The 17,547-nt window shown below is 39.0% G+C and overlaps 1 protein-coding gene across 1 annotated transcript in view; it reads left to right on the forward strand.

Moving 5' to 3' along the window:
• PITPNB (phosphatidylinositol transfer protein beta) overlaps nucleotides 1–16,302 on the forward strand; it is a gene marked incomplete in the record, with an annotated part of 520,198 nt that extends 503,896 nt beyond the window's left edge. Inside the window, 1 exon segment of the mRNA XM_053702082.1 lies at nucleotides 14,964–16,302. Coding sequence (XP_053558057.1) covers nucleotides 14,964–15,014 — 51 coding nt within the window.
• Nucleotides 16,303–17,547: the final 1,245 nt, after the last annotated feature.

The following is a 17,547-nucleotide window of genomic DNA, read 5'->3' on the forward strand; positions in this document are numbered from 1 at the left end:
TGTCATCCTTTCTACCATGGACTCTGCCACTGAGACAGGACCTTCTACTTCAAGGTCCTTTCAACCATCCAAATCTAATTTCTCTGAGGCTGACTGCCTGGAGATTGAACGCTTGATTTTATCAAAGCGTGGTTTCTCCGAGTCAGTCATTGGAAAATCTATCATAAGATATGGCGTAAATATCTTTATTGGTGTGAATCCAAGGGCTACTCATGGAGTAAGGTCAGGATATTATCTTTTCTCCAAGAAGGATTGGAGAAAGAATTGTCAGCTAGTTCCTTAAAGGGACAGATTTCTGCGCTGTCTATTCTTTTGCACAAGCGTCTGGCGGATGTCCCAGACATTCAGGCATTTTGTCAGGCTTTAGTTAGAATCAAGCCTGTGTTTAAACCTGTTGCTCCACCTTGGAGCTTAAATTTGGTTAAAGTTCTTCAAGGGGTTCCGTTTGAACCTCTTCATTCCATAGATATCAAACTTTTATCTTGGAAAGTTCTTTTTTTGGTAGCTATTTCCTCGGCTCGTAGAGTTTCCGAGTTATCTGCCTTACAATGTGATTCTCCTTATCTGATCTTCCATGCAGATAAGGTAGTTCTGCGTACCAAACCTGGGTTTTTACCTAAGGTGGTATCTAATAAGAATATCAATCAGGAGATTGTTGTTCCATCATTGTGTCCTAATCCTTCTTCAAAGAAGGATCGTCTATTACACAATCTTGACGTGGTTCATGCTTTAAAGTATTATTTACAAGCTACTAAAGATTTTCGTCAAACATCTGCTTTGTTTGTTGTCTACTCTGGACAGAGGAGAGGCCAAAAGGCTTTCTGTAACCACTCTTTCGTTTTGGCTAAGAAGCATAATCCGCTTAGCTTATGAGACTGCTGGCCAGCAGCCTCCTGAAATGATTACAGCTCATTCTACTAGAGCTGTGGCTTCCACATGGGCCTTTTAAAATGAGGCTTCTGTTGAACAGATTTGCAAGGCGGCGACTTGGTCTTCGCTTCATACCTTTTCAAAATTCTATAAATTTGATACTTTTGCTTCTTCGGAGGCTATTTTTGGGAGAGGCAGTGGTACCTTCCGTTTAAGTACCTGCCTTGTCCCTCCCTTCATCCGTGTACTTTAGCTTTGGTATTGGTATCCCACAAGTAATGGATGATCCGTGGACTGGATACACCTTACAAGAGAAAACATAATTTATGCTTACCTGATAAATGTATTTCTCTTGTGGTGTATCCAGTCCACGGCCCGCCCTGTCATTTTAAGGCAGGTATTTTTTCATTTTAAACTACAGTCACCACTGCACCCTATGGTTTCTCCTTTCTCTGCTTGTTTTCGGTCGAATGACTGGATATGGCAGTTAGGGGAGGAGCTATATAGCAGCTCTGCTGTGGGTGATCCTCTTGCAACTTCCTGTTGGGAAGGAGAATATCCCACAAGTAATGGATGATCCGTGGACTGGATACACCACAAGAGAAATAAATTTATCAGGTAAGCATAAATTATGTTTTTGTCCTGTCCTCATTACTTGTTGTCTCCACAGCTTGGGTATTAGTTTCCCCCTGAGTAATGGCATGCAAGTCCCCGAGACCCGTCTAATTTTAGCTAGATTTTAATTATGTGGGTTTTTTGGCGCCAGTTTGTGTGCACCTCTCTTTCACTGCTCCTTTTTTTTTCTTCTTGCTCTTGCCCTACCTTTTCTACTTCTCCTTGCTTGGCTATACATCAGACTGACTTACCAGTGAGGTGGGAGGGTTTTTAATGGCTCTTAGAGTTTTGGGAATCTTTGCCTCTTCCTAGTGATTTCCCAGGAGTGGGTTTCCTTAGAGTAATGGCTTGTGGGCTCTCACCATCATGAAAGATATATAAAATGTATGCTTACCTGATATATTGTTTTTTTCTTTAATTTCATCTGCTCATTATGTATAACTGGTTTAAAGAAAAACTGGTATGTAGTTTTGCAAAGCAACTACAGGACAATTACTTGTGTCATTGACTTCTCTGTTTCATTTATGAACCTTGCAAAACATTTTATTCTTTTATAACATTTATTTTCTGGCTTTGATTTTGGTTGTTGGTCTACCATAGAGATATACAGAGTATTACTTTTTAGTCTGCTTAAAAAAAAATTATATTCATTTTTTGGAAGAGGTGATTGACCTGAGAGCTGCACATATAGGCAGCATTTGGCTGGATTCTTTTAGGTATTTGATTCTTATCTGCTCCTCTGTATCAAATATTAGATCATTTTAGGATTAACTACATTTGTGATTTATTTGTGAAACTTGAATATATATTCTTTGCTTGGCTGCTAAATTTGGTAATGTTTCTGACATTGCAAGCATTGTGACTTAAAAGTATGTTGGTGAATAACAATTCTAAGCATATTCATCTGAAAGTAATGTTTGGCCTAAGTGTGGAGTATGTGATAAAAGTGATCTCAGGTTGTAAATAGTTTCTTCCAGCTTCAGGACAGAAAGGCAAGGTAATTCCATCTTCCTATCACATAAAGCCAGAGACAAAGACTTCTAGAAGGTAATGCTTGTCAAGCTCGAAGAAACTTGATATTTGACTCCAATATCGTCATTTCTATTTACCTATTCCACCTAGGAGGAACACAGAGACATTGCATGGATATATGGCTTTGAAGTTTGTTTCAAAGGACCCCTGATACAAAAGAGTGAATAGTAACAAGGGCAGCAATAAAATGCTTTTAGTAAACTCCAATCAAACAACAGTCAAAATCCCAGGAGTACAAGGACATCATAATCAAACTTCTAAGACACCTTTCTTTGCTAAGTTTGTTTTCGATTAACCAATGGAACAAGGATTTAAATTATTTTTCAACCTTTTTTGTTTTTTACTGTAGAGTGTTGTTTCTGCACTGTCAGTGGTTCAGCTCTTTTACATTGTTTGCTTTTTACTAGTGGTTGATGCACTGTGAGTGGTTCAGCTGCTGTTTAAATCAGTTGCATGGTACTCGGATAATACCATCTGATATACTATCCTTGAGTGAGGACTTTGCTGCCTAGTCTCAAGAGGAAGACCACGTGTCTATCAACCTGTTATAATTAAAGTTGGTTTAGCCATCCCAGAGCATGGGATTATATCCTGTTCACATGTAAAAGGTATTAAGATAGTGCCACCACATATATATATATATTAATTAGCCAAATGCAGGGAGCCTCACACTTGTTTCCTGGATATGTATGTTTGTACAGTACCTGTAGTGTAAGACTGGCTTCCAGGTTATTTAGAAGAATGGAGGAAGTTTAAGATTTAGTTTAGGTTTAAGAGACCTAAGAAACTTCCTTTCAAAAAGCCAGACAGTAGTAATGGCTAACTGAAGTGATTTGTTCACTGTGGAGATTTTAGGATAAAAAATAAGCATTACTGCTGTGAGCTTTTGAAAAAAGAATATGCTTTGAAAAATCACTTGCCTACCTCCTTGTAGGAGTTTCATTTCATCTTGACTGTAAACTAACCTCAGAGCCCATGTGACGCTATCAAACATATGCGAAAGTTAGAGTATTAAATAAAGCAAAAAAACCATACACATTTATGTAGTCATGTACATTTCATATTACCCTTTCATTGCCTAATTCAATTGATTATGCTGTTGCTGTACCACTATCCTTGTCTTGAACATTGTACTTAATTCAGTTTTATTGTTTGCCTAGAAATGCTCCAAAATGCTAAAAAGTCTTACATTGGCATTTAAAGTAAAAAATTAATTAAAAAAACATTTAGCATGCAAACTTTAAAACACGATCATTTTATCTTTTTCTTTTTTTCTTTTTTTAAGCGCTTCACAGCTTTTGAGTTGTTTTTAAATATTTACTTATGTATTTATTTCATTCTGTATTTTGTAATGTGCTCTGTCACGTTTTTATAAACCCAGTTTTTTTTTTTATCAGTGACCTTTATTTAGTTGTGCATGTTTCTAATCTTATTCCTTTTATACTCATTTTTTTTTCAGTAGCTCATAATTTTATTTTACATTTAGATACGTAAGAATGGTACTATTCGAGGCACATCGGCAGCTGACGTCTAAGCAAGTCCTCTGTAGGTTAAGGGGCAGTATTGAGTTCTGTAAGTAATTAGCAGGCAACTTATGAGGTGATGGGTTCCTTCTTTTTAAAGTCTTTATTAAATATTAAGAAATTGGATGTAAAATTGCTATTTTTTATCGATTATGTTTATTAATAAACCTGCTCCAAGCAAAGAAAATGGGGCACAGGTCCTGTCTCCAGCATGTCTCTTGCCTGCTGAGCACTTTATTGAAATACATTTTTCTATCTCAATATGAGGAGAGTCCACTGCTTCATTCCTTACTTGTGGGAAATACTGAACCTGGCCACCAGGAGGAAGCAAAGACACCCCAGCCAAAGGCTTAAATACCTCCCCCACTCCCCTCATCCCGCAGTCATTCTTTGCCTTTCGTCACAAGAGGTTGGCAGAGAAGTGTCAGAAGCTGCAGAGTAGTTCCTTATGGAGGGTAGTACTCTTCGAAATGGGATTGGAGTTTTAAGTAGTATTGTCAGCCTCTCAGTGTGAGCATTGGCGAATGTTAGAGTCTGGAGATGCAGGGAGAGTCTTTCTGCTAACCCATCCAGACTCGTATTAACAGCTCCTAAGCAATCAGTGTTGATGAGTTTCACTGCCTGCTTCTATCACTCAAGTCCATGTCAGGAGCGATGCTACAAGACTGTCAAACTTTAGGGGCCGTGTTTCTGTTCCATAGATTCCGGTAAGACAGTTTCATTTTTTATACACATTTGAGAATGCAAGAAGACAGGGTCACAGTGTGACTCCTTTTATCTGAATGAAATCAAGGGTTAATGTCTCCGGAAAGGGGATTATTGAACAGGAGGGATTAATCACATATATTTTTTTATATCCTGTTTATGCTGTGACATGTGGCTCAGGCTAATGTTGGAACGTACAGGTTTTGCTTTCACTTGGGTGCGCTGTGCAGTCATTTAGACTTGGTGCACTTTTAGTGGGGCAGGGGCGGTCCTGCATGGCGCACCATGTGACCGGGTATGGTCACAGTGATTCTCTTCTTCCTGACCGTGCAGTGTCTGGAGACAAAGAGGTTTCTCTCTTGGGCCTGGGTCATAGGAGGTGGTGAGTGCCCCAGCCATTGGGGGTATAAAGGTGCCATTTATCTTTGTTTTAGTCCTTTTTATAAGCACAAGCTATGGAGGACTCTGATACGTTAGAGGGTACTCCCTCTTTACCTAAAGCTAATACCTGTCTATATTATGAGGAGGCCACAGTATAACCGCCTGCTCAATTATGTTCCACATGCCTTGATAAGGTAATCTTATCAAAGAAAGCTAATATGTTTAGTACTACTGAGCCTTCTACCTCTGAAGGTCTCCGTCCCGTGAGGTGCGCACCCTACATTCATCTCTTAATGCACATGCAGCTTCCCATAGCACTTCTATTCCTCCATCTGGCAGGGCCCTTTTACCGCCAGACTTTACTGAACAGTTTCTGTAGCCTTTAGTGCTTTACCTCACACTGCTAAGCGCAAGCAAAAGGTTAAATATTGCTATCCTTCCCAGGGGTCATCTAACTTATTGGATTCATCTGATACAAGATTATCCGAGGATGAAGATGCCTCTGATACTTAAGAGGATGCTCTTTCTGGGTTGGAATTTGCTGCCTCTAAGCCTCCAGCTGAGGAGGAGCCATCCTTTAGATTTAGGATTGAACACTTACTCTTTCTGCTAAAGGAGGTGTTGGCTACTTTAGGGGTTCCAGAACCTTGCATTCCTAAATTAGATAAGGTCTACGAGGACAGGGTTGTACCACAGACTTTCCCGTTTCCGATAAAGATGGCGAACATTATTAAGAATGAATGGGAAAGACTCAGTTCTTCTTTTTCCCCTTCTTCTTCCTTTAAGAAATTGTTCCCAGTTCCGGACTCTCAGTTGGAGTTGTGGGGTTCCGTCCCTAAGGTAGACGGTGCTATCTCCACACTTGCTAAATGCACTACTATCCCACTTGAGGATAGTTCGTCATTTAAAGAGCCCATGGATAAGAAGCTGGAAACTCTATTAAGAAAAATGTTTCAGCATACGGTATATTTGTTCAAACCAGCAGCGGCTGTTGCTGCGGTTGTGGGAGAAGCTACCTACTGGTGCAACTCCTTATATGAGTTGATCGAGGTTGAGGGTCCCCTTGACACAATCCTAGAAAGAATTAGGGCCCTAAGGGTAGCTAATTCTTTTATTTGTGATGCAAATATGCAGATTATTCGCCTGAGCGCCAAGGCTTCAGGTTTTTCTGTGCTATCCCTTAGGGCACTCTAGCTGAAATCTTGGTTTGCAGACATGACTTTGAAGTCTAGACTTCTTTCCCTCCCATTCGAGGGAAAGATTATTTTTGGTTCAGGCCTGGACTCTATCATATCCAAGGTTACTGGAGGCAAGGGTGCCTTTTTACCGCAGAATAAGAACAAGCCTAAGGGACAAGGTCCTAATTTTCATTCCTTTCGTTCTGACAAATCCCAACGTCAGCAGCCCTCTGCAAAGCCGGAGCAGTCCAAGGGAACTTTGAAACCTCCTCAGTCCTGGAATAAATCCAAGCAGAATAAGAGGAGTCAAAGTCGGCATTAAAGGGTGACCCTCGATCCGGATTTGGATCTGGTAGGGGGCAGACTGTCACTCTTTTCAAAAGCTTTGGGGACGTGCAAGACCTGTGGGTAAGGTCATCGCTCAGGCATACAGGATAGGTTTTAAATCTCATCCTTCCAGGGGCAGATTCCTCTTATTAAACCTGTCTTCAAGGCCAGAAAAGAGAGAGGCTATTCTAGGGTGTGTGAGGGATCTCTCTGCCCTGGGGGTCATTGTACCGGTACCTCCAGCAGAGATAGGTTTGGGATACTACTCAAACCTGTTTGTGGTCCCAAAGAAGGAGGGTACTTTTCATCCAATTCTGGACCTAAAGTGTTTAAACAGATTCCTGTCTGTCCCCTTGTTCAAGATGGAGACAATAAGGTCCATTCTTCCGTTAGTCCAGTAAAGACTATTTATGATCAATTGATAAAGGGGCAGGAGCCCCAAAACGTTGCTCAGCTCAATAAAGGCACTGTTGCCATTTTGTGTGCCACCTGAGTTTTTCTCTTTGCTACATATACCTGGGCCTTGGAAAGGGAGGCCCTCCAGGTGTGCACCATAATGTATTTGATATAAGCTATACAGGACATCTTCAAAAGTGTGTGCTGGTCCTACTACTTTCACACAATTTATGACCACGATAGATCTGAAGGCTGCCTACCTTCACGTTCCTATACACAAGGAACACTTCAAGTTTCTAAGATTTGCGTTAATGGACCAGCACTTTCAGTTCATTTTACTTCTGTTTGGTCTAGCTACTGCTCCAAGAGTTTTTACGAAGATTCTAGGGGCTCTGCTCGCAGTGACCAGAACCAGAGGGATTGCAGTGACGCTGTACTTAGATGATATTTTGGTTCAAGCACCGTCCTGTCGTCTGGCAGAGGACCATTAGAAAGCTCTTCTTTCTCTTCTTCGATCTCATGGATGGAAGATAAACTTTAAAAAGAGTTCTATTATTCCCAGTACCAGGGTGGAGTTCCTGGGTACGATAATAGATTCCATATCTATGAGGTTATTTCTTACAGACCAGAGACGTTACAAACTAACTTCCAATTGTCTTGCCCTCCAGATTTCCTTCAGGCCATCGGTGGCTCAGTGTATGGAGGTAATTGGACTTATGGTGTCCTGCATGGACATCATCCCCTTTGCCAGATTCCATCTCCGACCTCTTCAGCTGTGCATTCTGAGACAGTGGAACGGCAATCATTCACATCTGTCAACAGATTTCTCTGGACAGCCGGTTGAGATAATTGCTCTCCTGGTGGCTTTGTCCAGATCACCTGTTCCAAGGGACGTCCTCCTTGAGACCATCCTGGGAGATTGTGACTAGGGACGCAAGTCTCTCAGGATGGGGAGCTGTTTGGGGTGCCAGGAAGGCACAGGGCCTGTGGACTCAAGAGGAATCCCTCCTCCCGATCAACATCTTGGAACTTCCAATGCTCTGAAGGCTTGGTCCCTTCTTGGTTCGACCCAGTTTATCAGATTCCAATGAGACTACATAAACTCGGTGGCTTACATCAACCATCAGGGGGGAACTAAAATCTCCCTAGCAATGAGGGAAGTATCTCGAATCATGGAGTGGGCGGAGGACCACAGCTGTTTGCCGTCAGCCTATCCACATTCCGGGTGTGGACAACTAGGAAGAGAATTTTCTCAGCAGACAATCCTTTCATCCTGGGGAATTGTCTCTCCATCCTGAAGTGTTTGTGGAAATATGCAACAGGTGGGGGACACCGGAGATAGATCTCATGGCATCTCGTCTCAATACCAAGCTACCCAGATATGGGTTGAGGTCCAGAGATCCCGCCATTACCACTCCTTCCTTGTGTAGTTTGCTTTATTCCTTTCCCATAGCTGTCTCTCCCACTTCCTCCCATAGCTGTCTTTCTCCCTCCCTCCCCATAGCTGTCTTTCTCCCTCCCTCACCATTGCTGTCTCTTTTTCCCTCCCTCCCCATTGTTGTATCTCCCTCCCTCCCCATTGTTGTCTCTCCCTCCCTCCCCATTGCTTTCTCTTTCTCCCTCCCTCCCCATTGCTGTCTCTTTCTCCCTCCCCATTGCTGTCTCTTTCTCCCTCCCCATTGCTGTTTCTTTCTCCCTCCCTGCCCATTGTTGTCTCTTTCTCCCTCCATCCCCATTGCTGTCTCTTTCTCCCTCCCTCCCTCCCTCCCCATTGCTGTCTCTTCCTCCCTCCCCATAGCTGTCTCTTCCTCCCTCCCCATAGCTGTCTCTTCCTCCCTCCCCATAGCTGTCTCTTCCTCCCTCCCCATAGCTGTCTCTTCCTCCCTCCCCATAGCTGTCTCTTCCTCCCTCCCCATAGCTGTCTCTTCCACCCTCCCCATAGCTGTCTCTTCCACCCTCCCCATAGCGGTCTCTCCCCCTCCCTCCCCATAGCTGTCTCTCCCCCTCCCTCCCCATAGCTGTCTCTCCCCCTCCCTCCCCATAGCTGTTTCTCCCTCCCCATAGCTGTCTCTCCCTCCCCATAGCTGTCTCTCCCTGCCCATAGCTGTCTCTCCCTGCCTATAGCTCTCTCTCTCTCCCCATAGCTGTCTCTCCCTATAATACAAATTATAGGCAAGGACCAAATAATGAGCTATGTACCTGGGATTTACCCAACCCTGTTTCACATAGTGAAAAACAATGCCACATCTATTCAGGATCTAGCATTAAGAATATCAAATTAACCAGTCTTAATAAGTGTCATGCTGCTCTATACCAAAGATAGCTCAAAGATAGCTCAAGCCTGCATCTCAACAGTCAGAATACTTGCCATGAAAAGTGTGCATACAAAGAGTTTACCTGGGTAGTTCTTTTCCACAAAGAATGGATGAGATACGCTACTTCCGGGTCTAGGAGTTAATGGCAATGATCCTGGCACAGAATTCTAAACAAATATATGTAAATATGAAGAATGTACTCTATGCCACTCAGTTCTCGGAAATATCTAATTGGGCTTTCCTCTCGAAAAGCCTAGTGGTTCAGCAAAAGACAGTTTCACTCACCACTAGAACTCCCGCTACTCTTTACACAGCAAAGCCCCTGGCACCAGAAAGATGGCGGTCGGCTAAACACTGGCAAAAACATTAAAGTACGAGCCATGTTTAGTGAGAGTATCTGCTCTAATTTCCAGCTCCCCGTATCATTACAAGGCTTGCAAGGGAGCAGTGTGCATTGCATCCCTCCTTCCCTCCCTCACAGTGCTGTAATAGTGCAGAGTAGGCACCTGCTCTTTTGGGTAGGTGCCTACTTTGCATTACAGTATCGGTTTAGGTATTGGAGCATTTTGTAAGAGTACTCATGCAAATGCTCAGTACCGGTACCGATACTAGTATCGGTATTGGTGCATCCCTAATAGTAATTATCATGCTCCGTGATAGCCATCCCTTTCTGGGAGTCTAAAGATTTTCAAAGTGAAGCATGTCTTTAAATTATACTGATACATTTAACCCTGAAATAATAGATAAGAGCCATGTAAGCTTGAAGCAGCTATAAGTTTTGTTATAAATCAATTGACTTGAATACAAAAACGTACTTTTACATACCTTGTACAACGTGGCTGGAGTTAATCAATTTACTCAGTGACCTTTAGCTCAATAGAAAGCACTTAAAAAGACATTTCACCCAAATGCTGAATCACTTGAAAGTTATGCAGCATAAAAAAAGCAGATTAGAAAATATCAAATTAACACCTCTGTATAAAAATTAAAGATATTTACCTCAATATTTCTTCAGTAGCCATATTAAAGGGATGTTAAAGGTCCATAATACCCAAATCTTTAAATACTTGAAAGTGATGCAGTATAGCTGTAAAAAGCTGACTAGAAAATATCACCTGAACATCTCTATGTAAAAAAGAAATATATTTTACCTCAAAAGTTTCTCAGTAGCCACATCCCATTTTAAAGGACTTCTAAGCAGCAAATCAGTAAGTCTGTCCCAGGACAGCGGAAGGAGCGAGCATTTGTGCACACTCATATTATTTCCCTATTCAGTGTAAGGAAGTTTACAATGAAATATCACTGTGATCTAATGAGATCACAGTAAAAGAGTTCATGACCTCAGCACTGTTGATGCTGATTGGCTGCTGTTCATTTCTTCATTTTTTATTTTATTTTTTTACCTGCAGCTGGGCTGCAGCTGAGTATAACTTTTTACACAGAACTTACTCTTCTGAACTGAGGAAATTGTGAGGTAAAATATCTTCCTTTTTTACATAGAGATGCTCATGTGATATTTTCCTCTCAGCTTTTTACAGTTATACTGCATCAGTTTCAAGTGATTTAGCATATGAGTATTATGTCCCTTTAAGCATCCAAGCAGGATGCCTTTCCCGCACTTTGAAGAGTGTGCATCTGGCATGTGCCTGCACAGTCACTTTATTTCACTCCTCAGTTAATATTTTACTGTGAAATCTCACAATGCAATGTGTCAACATAGCACAGATGCAGCTGATTGGCTATTTTTTTTCATCAATGTTTTTTATTAAGGATATGAGTTAACATACAGTTTACATATACTGTACAATCATGACAAATACAGATCCAACTACTGTCCAAATAATAATATAGGAAGACGTAGTGCAGGAAGACTGGGGTATCTTCATATCAAGTCTATATCCTTAGTTTTGTTTGTTTTTAATATAACATATATGATATAATGGCCGCTCTTGGACCTACACAACAACTTTTTAATAGTAGAGGGGAGTTATAGAAAATAGACTAGTTTGAACCCAGAGTTTACTGTTAATCTCTTAATTAAAGGTGTTTATATAGATGTGAAAGATAAGGAAACTATAACTGCTAGAACCGGCTTCAATAAAGATAAAATTATCCTATGGCTTTAAACAGGTGTACATAAGTGCACACATAGTAGGAACCTAAATACGGGCTAACAGTTCTACTTCTTGATAAAATAAGGTGTTATCAAAATATGTGAATAAACAGAGACCCAATACATGATATAGTATATTCTAAAACTAGCCTATAAAGTAAAATATAAATAAACATGACAATTACATGTCAGCCACATAAGTTCTTAGAAATAAGTTATAACAATATATTGTAATTGAACCTAATGGCAATAGTAATATAATATAGTAAGAAAGGACAATTTCACCTCTGTTTTACTTACATGATGTGGTTTTGCTATTGATTTAAAAACAGGTTATTGTAAAAATATATAAAAATACTTTGGGGTATGTTTTTCCATTTATAGGGAGACCCACACAGCACCCCTACAAACAAAACAAACAAAAAGCCAGGCACTATGACCATTAATGAGTGAGCAGTTTAAATGTAAGCCTCCAAAATAGGAGCAGATCTACTAGCAGATATAAACCCCTTATAATTAATATTATCATTGGAAAAACAAAGAATTTGCCAGTTACAACTATCTTGGCCTCTGACAGTGGGGTGACAACCTCATCCGGTAATGGGGTGAAGAGAATGTAGGCAGAGTGTAGACATAATGAATTAGCAACTGCTCCTCTTAGTTACACCAACTAATGTTCATAAAGTACTAACCTGTCTGATATATAAACTTAAGCATTAAGATATATATTCTGTTGTGGCATATCAATCTAAAAGAGAACACATCACAAATGTATAATCTAACCCAAATGAAATATTGGAGGATAGACATTTATATGGTCAGTAGGAGAAAAAAACTTAAATAAGTCTAGAGCCATAAACCAACTGAGGTTTGAAGGTAGTCAGAAATATCAAACTAGGAAGACGTCCTCTTCTAGCCCACACCATCTCTAAGTGTTTATGTACAAAAAATGCAAGTAGGTTTGCAAAAGAGAGAGACTGTCTGACTCTAGAAATAAGTATGTCCACAAAATTAACGTTGAAAGCGAGAAATAATTATCTCTTAATATTTGGCATTCATACTAAATAACTTTATTGAGGAAAATATATAAATACAAGTCTGCATGTACACACACAAACTGTTGAAAGTAGCTTGAACTCAGTGTTCTGACTGAAATAGATATGAATAATAATTATTGAAAACTCAGTGTAACACTATCTGATACTGTAAAGATATACTGGTAATGCAAGATAACCCTTTTATAAGGTATTACCACTAATCTGTGTATCAAATGTTTAGATTGTTGCTTTAGCGTAATATCTTTTATAATTATAGTCAATGGTGACTCAGTAAATTTAACAAATTCATATTGCAGAATAGATACATATACAACTAAAACCAGGTATTGATATTTAAACATTGTGGAATTATCCCTCGCTTTTTCCTTTCTTCAAACCATCTCTAAGTGTATCTGAAGGGTTAAGACAGAAGGGTCTCCGACAAAATAGATGGTACAGACTGTGATGTGACATCTTTATCTGGAAAGAGAAATCTTAGCGCTGCGTTAGGAGAACTGATGATAACATGGCTCTTACATCTCACCAACACTTCAATAGCAGGAAGTGAAAGCTGCGTTGAAATGTTCCTATATAAATCCAAAAGGTTGCTCGAATCTGCAGTATGCATCTTGTTCGTTCTCTAATCCCATGTCAATGTAGCAGTCAGTCAAAGCGTGACAAACTTTAGGAGAGCTAGTCACCGGACATCTCCCTGATACTGTGGCCTTCCTGCTCATATTCTTATTACAATCCCCTCAATCCTTATTTGAGGTCACAGTTTCCTGCACATAAAAATCCTGAACTGTATATTCCACAGTAGTAGATGTCACTTTTAGAAGAACCTCTTGCTGTGTCTGCTGTAAAGCAGTATATAATCCCTTCACACTATCCGTCTCCTTGTCACAACTGTACTCAAATTGACCTTGTGGTGCAGAAAAGCATTGATCTATTAGCTGCTGCAATCCAACAAAATACTCCTCCAATAGTGCGCACATTGTGTCTTGTAATATATACATAGAAGTAGCCATCTCTCCAGTAAATTTAATGTAAGTGTTGCAAATAAAGTACACCTTGGTATTATGCTACAATAGAAAAGATCTCTGCTGGGCGGGGGGGGAGTATATTGAGGGGGCAGGTTAAAGCTCCAGTGTTTTGTGGCTGGTAAATGCCAGTCTGAGTTTTAACTATACAGCGATGGTTACCAACTTTATATCTGCAGGCTCGACAACAAAAGATGCAGGATACCTCAGATGATGAAAAGATGCGTCTGAGATCTGGAGCAGCTTATTATATTGCAGCCATACTTGACCCTTGCACTGAAGTCCCCCCCTTATTGTCTGTTATTTATTTTTTACCATGCATATGACAGTAAAATGAGTAGCTAAAAATGAACTACTTTTTACATATAGGTGGTCACATTCTATGTTAGCTTTTTTTTTACAGATATACTGCATCACTTAAATTGGCATATTGATAAAATGTACCTTTAATTATATACAATAGTAATTTATCACCACTCTTTGTGTGTGCTATTATAGAGCTGAGTCAAGATATGGTAATGTAGGAAGTATTGTTTAAATTCCTTTTTTCATCTGCGAGTGGACATGATCCGATATTGCGTATCATGTCCGCTGCACATCGATAAATACTTACTGCATACACTGTCTAGACTTTAAATATGCACTTCACATCTGCATTATAGAAATGTAAGAGAGAATCAGATCTTGTTTCAGGATCATTAGCAAACACTTGGTGATCTAACAATAATAATATACTTAGGTATTGCAAAGAAATGCAAATTATGGAAACTGACAACTCTGTGATTTGCTAACTGTACTGACTTGATATAGAGATGGATATTTTACTTATATACATAACACAGGTATTTGCTACATTGTGTTTACATGAAGGTTAAATACAGCATAATTGTATATTAAAAAATGCATAATAAAAAGGCAATGCAATACAACTTAATCTGATTTCCAACAAGCAGTAATTATTTTTTTGACAAATTTTCAGTTTCTTCTTACTTCCATGTGACAGCTGCCAGAGAACTCTGCTCTTTAACAAAGAGTATCAAAAGAACAAATAAAATGTTATAATGGAAGTCATTTGGAAAAGTTTATTTTTGCTTAGTTTTTTTGTTTTTTTTTTAATTGTATTCTCTATCTTAAAGGGACATGATACCCAGATGTTGAATCATCATTTCTGTAAAAAAAAAAAATACCACATGAACTCTGTAAAGAAGGATATTTTACCTCAAAATGTACTCAGTAGCCATACATAGAGATCTCAGATGTTCAAGAGATATTTTTCTTTTCAGCTTTTTACAGTTATTCCGCTTCACTTTCAAGTGATTTAGTATATGGGTATTATGTCCATTTATTCAAAAAAGTTTCATTTTGACTTTCTTAAACTCATTTTTACTATATACATATAATTGTTTTGTATATTTTCTGTTTTTACTTCAGCTACGTAACCAAGGTCAAGTAAGAGGAACAAGTGCTGCCAATGACGAATGAAGATGCACCTGACCAAACTGCATGCAGAGCTGATTTTGTCATTTCTACTTGTGTTTATATACCTGTATGTATGTATAGCTATATAAACACTTACTGAGCATTATCTGCTAAAGTGTACTGTATCGGACTTGAGCAAAAACAATGTAAATGAGAAAAGTTTACAAACTTTATTGAATGTCACTAGAGTGATAAAATAATGAGCCCCAGTTACAGTTACATAACCTTTTTAACAAAGCTTGCGTTGTACTATGGGTTCTACTTTTTATTTTAACACTTTAAACAAAATCAAGATGATATATTCATGGTTTTTATTGTTTTTTAACTCTGGGCAATAGCAGTTGCATTGACTATCATTTACAAAAGTAGTTATCATATTTAAGTACTGTATAAAACTAATTTGTTTAAATGTTGCCCTTTTTTGCAAGTTAAATTACTGCATTAACCATCCTCGCACTCTCAAATAGATTGTTATGGAGCTGTATAAAATGCCTGTCTTACGCATAAGTATTTAGGTGTTTATATTCAGATTTAATGTATAGGTAATATATGAGGTATTAGCTGGGAAATATATTTATGATGTGCTCCACAGAGAGAGAAACTTGCTCATTTCAGAGGCTGCAGTTTGAAATCTATGCAAACTGTCAATTCTACACTATTTATGCTTTACAGTCTAAATACAGCTACTATTATGTTAAAAAAGACATTACAAATAAAATACAAATGAAATATATATGTGTATATATATATATATATATAATTTCCTTAGGCTATAACCATTTGTAAAGAATGAAAGTATGTTAAGGAAAGCATATTGTTATACAGCCCAACTGTTAGTTAAATATTCTCAAAATAATAGTAAAAACCTATGTGTTTTGAATGCTGCTTGTTACTTGAAAGTAAAAGAATTTTGAATGACAAATTGTTTTTACAACATTTTCAGATAAAATTGCAACTTTGATAATAAAAATTCTATAGTTTACAACAAAAAATAATTATTGATCCTGTTCTTCAGCCATCATGGAGGGCTGATATCTTCACCCAATAGGAATGGCTGTCTAGTTTTAAGCTGTTGTTTGGCACTACCTTTATTATAAATCATGAATTTAATTGTATTTTTTTTATTTAAATTTCTACAGTATATGTCTGAAGCCACAAAGTTGCAACGTTTGTCTTAATAGTGATATTAAGGGCGATATATTGAATGTAACATTTAGGTTTGAGATATGTGTAAACTATACATTTAAAAATGACAATTAAGTTTATGTAACCAATAAATTTGCTCACCCAATATGCCTGTCAGTTTGTCTCCAATAAGTTGTTTCAAATGTACAATTATAATTCTTTTAAATATATTTATATTTTCTTCAAAAAAATATATTGACTACATAATAAAGGCTACTTTGGTAGGACTGTCCACTGTGTGTCAACGTATTCCTGAGAGAAACAGGGATTTTCAATTTGTCAAGCAAAGGGAAAAATAAAACATTCCTGGGTACTATAATGTAAGCCTCAGTAAATAAAATATCAACCACCTGTAACGGTAACCCATATGCAGTTTAAAGCGGTTTACACCACTCACCCTTGGAAAGAGACTGAGGCCCTAGGACATCTGTCGAGCAGTTAGTCGCCTACTTTAGCGCTGCTCATGGCTTCTCCCACTCCTTCCGTCTCCTCGTCAAACCTCCGGATACCTTTGGCGATAAGTGTATGACCACGCCCAAACCACTTTAAGCCAATCAACAGATACGACATTGACGTCTGTCGGGTGTAAAACCAATCAGATGACTAGAACGGTCAGTTGGTCTCAACAGGGGGTATGTTTAGATTCAATCATCTTGTGCTGCCAACAACGGGTGTATAACAGGTGTCATGGAGCTCGATATAGAGGCAATGAATAGGAAGTACTCCGGTGGTAAAGGGATTCCTCATAATCCCTTAAGGTAACGATAGCAAAAAAGAGAAAAGTCCGGAGGAAATCCAAAGTTTAAAAGCAAAACTTTATTCCATATCTTTAAAATACAGGTTAGAAAGACTGGTTGACTGGTCTTATGCATTTCGGCATAGAGCCGTATTCATAGACCTAGTGAAACAGAGTCAACCTGCTTTAAAAAGCAGCTGCTAATTAGCCATTGGACAATCAATTAATGATATGTTAATTTCTTAAAAGTAACAACACCTCATTTCTAGTTTTACTCTCGGTAAAATTAGAAATGAGGTGTGGTCCCCATATTCCATCACCTGACAAAGGTTCACAAGAGTTAGGAAAATGTAAATAGACGTGTCTCGGGGATTGGGTCTCTATTTGGTCCACTGTCAGAGTGGCTAGATGCTAATTTGCAAAAAACAGTACAAAAGCTTCACAGCTACTTAAGAGACACCACGCATGTCTTGGGCCTTCTAAAGGATATTCAATGGCTAGAGCATTACAACTGGTTAACGATTGATGTCGTATTGCTGTACTCCAGTATACCCCATGACAAGGGCTACCACAAAACTCCCCCCTCCCCTACATATGACCCATTATACAAACAGA

This window comes from Bombina bombina, chromosome 2 (assembly GCF_027579735.1).
Source record: "Bombina bombina isolate aBomBom1 chromosome 2, aBomBom1.pri, whole genome shotgun sequence".
Taxonomy (NCBI): Eukaryota; Metazoa; Chordata; class Amphibia; order Anura; family Bombinatoridae; genus Bombina; species Bombina bombina.